At 25.0% G+C, this 6,725-nt stretch overlaps 1 protein-coding gene across 1 annotated transcript; it reads left to right on the top strand.

Annotated features, from left to right (window-relative positions):
• Nucleotides 1-290: 290 nt before the first annotated feature.
• On the top strand, nucleotides 291-5,379 carry LOC103502241 (CRIB domain-containing protein RIC4-like). Its single transcript, XM_008466106.3, has 3 exons — nucleotides 291-693; nucleotides 794-928; nucleotides 4,947-5,379. Exons 1-3 carry the CDS (start codon nucleotides 552-554, stop codon nucleotides 5,213-5,215), a joined length of 546 nt encoding a protein of 181 aa, XP_008464328.2. The 5' UTR covers nucleotides 291-551; the 3' UTR covers nucleotides 5,216-5,379.
• The last annotated feature ends 1,346 nt before the right edge of the window (nucleotides 5,380-6,725 follow it).

Genomic DNA, 6,725 nt, shown 5'->3' with positions numbered 1-6,725 from the left:
CATATATCTTTCTTTCACAATCAAATATGAATTGAAGCAAGTGAAATCCATTGGTTGCCTTCATCTTCAAGAGACTCAAAGTTTAATTAAAACCTCTCAACTTTGATGTTTACATATCTTAGCCCAATAGGCCCAACCCTAAACCCTACAATAATACTACACCTCCAATCAAATTTTAATAGAGAGAAAAAGAAAATATGTAATATTAGGTTGAATTGCACTGTTGAACTAACTTTTTAACTAATACCCACTCCCATAATTGAAGATTCTCTTTGCTTCTCTGTCTTCAAAGCACCAAACCATTCTGAAGTAGGTCTTGGTTTTGTTCCATATGTAAAATCATTCTGTCTTGCTTCTAAAGCCACCTTAGCTTTTGTTCACATAACAAACTCTCTCGCTCTTTTATATATATATTTTTTCTTATTTTTTTTCTTATGTTTTGCTTACTTTTCATACCCTTAATTACAAAACACAATTACCTTCTTTAATCATCATTTCCTTCTCAACATTATTCATTTAATCACATTCTACTTTTCCTCTTCTCCAAAAACATGAGAGCCATTCAAAAATTTGTCACTCTTCCGTTCTTCTCGGGTTGTGCTTCTCGCTCTAGTGTCGCAACAAGCACCTTGGTTTCCACGACTCGAATCCGGGATCTTGAAGGTGGTCCAGAAGTAAACACAAGTGTAGCAAGTAAGATATTTTGTTTTTGCGTTTCTTTAATTTCTTCTCATTTTTCCTGTTTTATTGAATAAAACCAGTGTGTTGGGTTATTTATTTGCTTTTATTTTAGGAAGAGAAGAAAGTGAAAATAAAACTTCAGAAGTGAAAATGAAAAACCCTTCTGGGTTCTTATTTGTTTTGCCTAACATATCAAATGGAGTTCATAAGTTGGTTAGAAGCCTCAAAACTTTCTCCCAATTATTTGGTAAGTTTTTAAATTAATTTCTTTTGTTTGATCAACTATTATTTCTTTCATTAATTATATCTTCGACTTTCTCTTGCTTATGAATAATTGTAGGTTTTATCTTCAATTAATTAAACATACCATGTGATCCTTCATTCATAATGGCATATGTGATTTATGAAAATTTTGCAAGTTTATAATAATATATATTTTCAAATTAGGATATTCAGAGAAGCTTAGCTTCGATCATTATTTGGCCATTTTAAAACTTTGTTATCTAATGTCTCAAAATTCTCAATATACTTTTAAAGCATTACAGTGTTTTAATAATATATCTCCACTAAAAAACATTATTGAAATTGAATAATAGTGACCTTTTTAAAATTTGGTTCACTGATGATGACCTAATATTTTAAAAATTATGTTCTTATTATGTTAAACTTTTTGGAAGTTAAAAATGTACCTTATTTTATCTAACTTAACTTTTAAAACTCAACTAACTCTACCTACTAATAATAATAATAAACCACCCACTCAACATAATATTATTTTAAGAATATTTTATTTTCACTCAATAAAAATGGTTGACTACGAGAATGGTTGCGTTTGAGAATTATTTTGTAATAAATGCAAGGGAAAAAATTTAAACTTGGAACCTTTTGTCTATAAATATATATAGGTGTCAGTTGAACTAAGCTACGAGAATGTTTGCGTTTGGGAGTTATTTTGATATCTAAAATTACTTTTTAATTGAAAAAGTGGCTTTTCATTTATTGATCAACGGAAAATCACCTAAAATTTCATTTTTCATACTATTGAAATTTTGAAGCTCTTATATTGCCACAATTCAAAAAAACAAATGAACAGAGGTGGTACTGGTACATGTCGGTTGCATAAATTTTTTGTCTTAGTTTACCTTTTATTTTTTAATTTTGATAATTAAATGAAATATTTCGTGTTGTTATCCTGGTCAATTTTCTAACAATTTCCAAAATCAAAATTTTCATCGAGAAAACCTTTCAATTCTGAAAATAAAAAAAAATTAATTTTAAAAAAGAGAAATGGTTACAAATAGTAAAAATAAATAAATAAATAAATAAATAAATAAAACTATTTACAAAAAATAACAAAAGAAAACTTAAATACACCGAAGAGTTAGATGAGTTTTGCTATATATTTTATAAATTGTTTTAATATTTTGCTACTTTTTAAAATATCCTTTTTTAAAATCTAATTTTTTTGATTTAGTAACCAAGATTGGATTGGTTTTTCTAGATCAAATAGTTATAATAGATACTTTAAAGTTAGAGTAATAGTTGAGTTAGTAATTTTAGAAAAAAAGATTTAGATAAAATTAATTTTTAATTTTGATTTTTAAGCGATCAAATTTGAGTTTTGTACCAAACACTTAAAAAAGATTTTCTTGTATTTGGAATTAATTTTTAGTTATTATGTTTAGTTCCAATAGTGATTATTTTGAATTATTCAATTACTCAAAATTGTATTTTCTATTAACAAATAATTATTTAACTAAATAATTAAGTTAAATATCTATTACTACTTATTTTATTGTTAATTTTTTATATGCATGGTTTTGACATTTTGAGTAAAATAAAAGTTTATAATAGATATTTAAAGAAAAATGAAAACACATATAATTTTTTGTTTTATTAACAATTGAACGAGTTAATGGCTCTCAGATTTTGTTACAATGTTTAGAAGTAAATAAAAATCTTAATAATAACTAACCAACATTATTTTGCGAAAATGAATTAGATAATCATTTTTCGCTTTGACTAATTTCCAATCAATCACCTAATAAAAATGAACTATCAACTATTTCTCCAAAATCAATTTTAAATTATATTAATTTTTTCTAAAATCAATTTAAAATAATTTTAGAATTTTGGAAAAGTCAATTTTAGTTCACGTCTATATTGAAGGAAAGTAATTTTGGCTTGAAAATTATTATTTTGACTATCTAAAAATCACACTCAAATATACATTTAGTTATTTCTTTTAGTAAAACCCTTGGCTCCTAATAATATTTTCTAATTAAATATTTCTTTACCCAATGGTTTCTTGAAAAACTTGATATTTTACGATTAAAATTAATGAAAGACTTATAAAATCGAAGAATTAAATAAAAAGTAAACTTCTTTTAATGATATTATTATTTGCCTTAAAAGAATATACGATGCAAAGGAGTTTGGATCAGTACTTCTAGAGAAGAAAAAAGTAGCTGGCCTGCCATTTCTGTTTTAAATCAAATAACCCTTTCCAATTGTGAAAATAAATCAAAAGTAATTATACAAAAATAACTCAGACCCACCAACTAATTTTACCTAACATTCTGAAAAAAAAGAAGAACAACCCTTCAAATAAATAATAACTACAGAATAAGAAAAAGAAACACCTTTACACAAATAATCACATGAACAAATCAATATAATTTGAATAATAAATCCACCAATCTTTTTTATTTCCCTCTCATCGCTCAGAGAACAAAAATTTGGACGCTTCCTAACAGAGTTGACCAATAAAAAATTGACACGTGACAATTTTCAAATGAAATTCTTTATACGTATATATACATATATTTTAATTTTGCCTGAAAGGAAGGGAAGAATCTTATTAGGTCCGGCCTAGTTTACATTCAAGAATCAAAATATGTATTTTCTGTACTTGAAATTTACAAATATATCCGACAGATATTTCTATATCGACGACATTTTTAGGAAATTCATGGATATTATGGAAATTTATAAAAATATTGTGAAATTTTAGAACTAGTTTATTGAAGTAATAAATTATGACTTTAGGCATTAAACAATAATTAGAAGTCAAACATGATCGATAATAAAATTATAGATAATAATCAAGACCAAAATTTTATTATGAATTGAATATTTCATTAATAAACTCTAGGCATACAAAATAAAGGTCAATTAGAAGATTCAAAAGTAAAAGGATAAGCTATGAAGTACTAGCTAGCCACAATTTATTTGGTCCCAAGTCACATTATGGTAAAAATTTCTAACATAATTTGATGTTTGTAAATTTTGATAAATTTGAATTGGTACAGTGATGTGAAAATTCAATGAAAAGATTTTGAAAAAGGTGAAAAACTAATATCTGTCATTGTTTGAAATTATTGCTTTTCTTGGAAATAAAAATTTTAATGGCAAAGTGACGTGAAAATCTAAAGAAAATATTTTAAAAGAGGTAAAATTTTAATGTAAGATATTTTATCAATTTGTTTTTCTAAAAAATGAAAATTTGGATCGTGAAGAAAGGAAAAATCACCTTAATTAAATTTTAAAATGATGTAAAATTGAAAGGAACGTGTTGAAATCATGTTTAGGATAAATGTTATGAATTTTTTTAAAAAAATCATTTTAATAAGATAAAACTTTGATTAGAAATTGAGAGAAGAATTTGGAATGGATCGAAATTAAATTTTAGAAATTAAATGTAATATTGATTTTTTGGAATAGGTTGCCATTTGTGTCGATTTTGGAATGTAATAAAGGTAAGTCTCCAATTTAATAAATTGGAATACGTTGAATTTTGAAAAATATTGATTCGCAATTTTAGTTGAAAATTTAAGGTGGACAATGATGTATTTTGAAAAATAAAAAAAAATCGATATTTTTTTATTTACTAGTTGAAAATTCACATAATATCCATAATTTGACTGATATATGAGATTTTTTCTAATTTTTCGTGAAAAAAGATGCTCGTCTGCATTATTTCTATCCGAAACTCCATTTTAACGATATATCAGTAATATATCTCGATTTTTTAATTTTTGTCATAATCATTCTCGAAGATAATTAAAATACACTTTACTCCTCTCCAGAATTAGATATGTGTTTAGATCCACTCATATTATGCTATCCACTCATATTATGCTTGGATATCTCTTTTGTTCTTCGTTTTCTTTATACTTTTTTTTTTTAATTCAAAAACATATATTCTAAAGGGAAAAGAAGTGGAAAACTGAATTTTGATCTCTCTTTGTGGAAAAAATTCCTAGTTCTGAGAAAAGATGAAGAAATAGAGGAAGTGGAAATGGAGATTGGATATCCAACAGATGTGAAGCATGTGACACATATTGGATTGGATGGCTCTACAACTACAAACCCTAACGCTAATCCTAATATTAACCCTAATAATTGGGATATTAATAATCTCAATCACTTTGTTCCTTCTGAGTTTCTTCATTCTTTTCCTTCCATTTCTTTTAGGCAATTTGAACTTTCAATGGCTGCTCAAACACAGGCTGCTCTTCTACACCCAACATGATTTTATAATTCTTTTTCATTTTGCTTTCTTTTCTTCCCCTTCAATGCTTATATTTTGACGATTTTTATGATGCCCTCTTCTCCTTACTAAACAACAGTGGTAAGGAGAAAAAAAAATGGTGTTTGTATCATATGTATGGTGGAATTTAATGAATTTGTTTATAGCTAAGGTCTCTTAATTGTTTTCTTTTTTACAAAAATAAAAAAAAGTTACAAATGTGCTCGAATATGAGTATGAAACTAAATTTTTTACAATCAAACATTTTAAACCGATTAAATTTTGTTCTAAATTTTTTACAATCAAACATTTTAAACCGATTAAATTTTGTTAGTCAAGTGAATCAATAATAACACTTGATAATATATAAATCATATAATTAAAGTATTAGCATATAGTATTATATACAAAAGATTTGTGAATATAACTAAATTTAGTTTAACTCTCGAAAGGCATGTTAAACTACTGCTACTGCTAATTAAATAGAGTTTATCATTGATGTAATTCTTAAAAAATAATTGATATACACTTAATTTAGTTCAAGATGTGCATCTTATTTCAATTGCTTTATTTATTCTATTATTATTTGTGTTGCTTTGGGGAAAATCTATTGAATTACTTCCTTAAAATTGTTTTAATTACCTAAATGTCGATTCTAGAAGATTTTATAAGTATTTTTTTGAAAGTCTAAAAGAATATTAATAAAGAAAACATCTGTATTAATTAGCAATTTGAAGCTTATAGTGAAGTGAAATCATTATAAAATGTGGTTTATTTTTAAGTTCATACCATTCAAACAAATTAGTGTAATAAATTAATCGAGGTTACTCAAACATTATTAGTAAATAAAACCATGCTCTAAATTAGTTAATCTCTCAAGTGAAATGAAGTACTCATGTGAATAATTATTTCATATATCCAACACTTGTAATTAATACAAAACGCTCCCCTTGTTTTCATTAAGTACTAGACACTAGTCAATAGAACATAGTTAATTAGTCTAAAGATAATAACATTGACAAAAATTAGAGGTTTGAATCATAATTTAAAGGTGATAAAAAGGTTCAAATTCATTTTGAAGCCCTTAAAACTTTTCTTTTTTAACAAAACACTTGAAGTAGATGGATTGTGTGTTAGATAAGATGGAAAACTATCGATCAAGATAATTGTTGTGCCGTGACGAACCACTGTCCTGAAAGCAAGTTCAGCTGACCGTGGTTGTAACGTCCCGAAAACTTAAGGTAAAATTTTTCTCGTTTTAAGTGCAAGTTGATATAATAATAATATAATATTGATTATATTATTATTATTAATATTTATTTTATTTGTTATAATATTAATATTATAATTATTATTATTAATTAATATTATAGAAATATTGTTATTTCTAAAACAATAAAATAAATTATTATTTATTTAATATTAATACTATTAATATATTATTATTATTACTTTATTATTATTATTATTATTATTTATATTTAATATATATATATAATAAATTTTTTTAAAA

The sequence above is a fragment of the Cucumis melo genome, chromosome 3 (genome assembly GCF_025177605.1).
Source record: "Cucumis melo cultivar AY chromosome 3, USDA_Cmelo_AY_1.0, whole genome shotgun sequence".
Lineage (NCBI taxonomy): Eukaryota > Viridiplantae > Streptophyta > Magnoliopsida > Cucurbitales > Cucurbitaceae > Cucumis > Cucumis melo.
The sequence above is the reverse complement of the archived record's forward strand: the minus strand, read 5'-3'. Positions and strand labels throughout refer to the sequence as shown.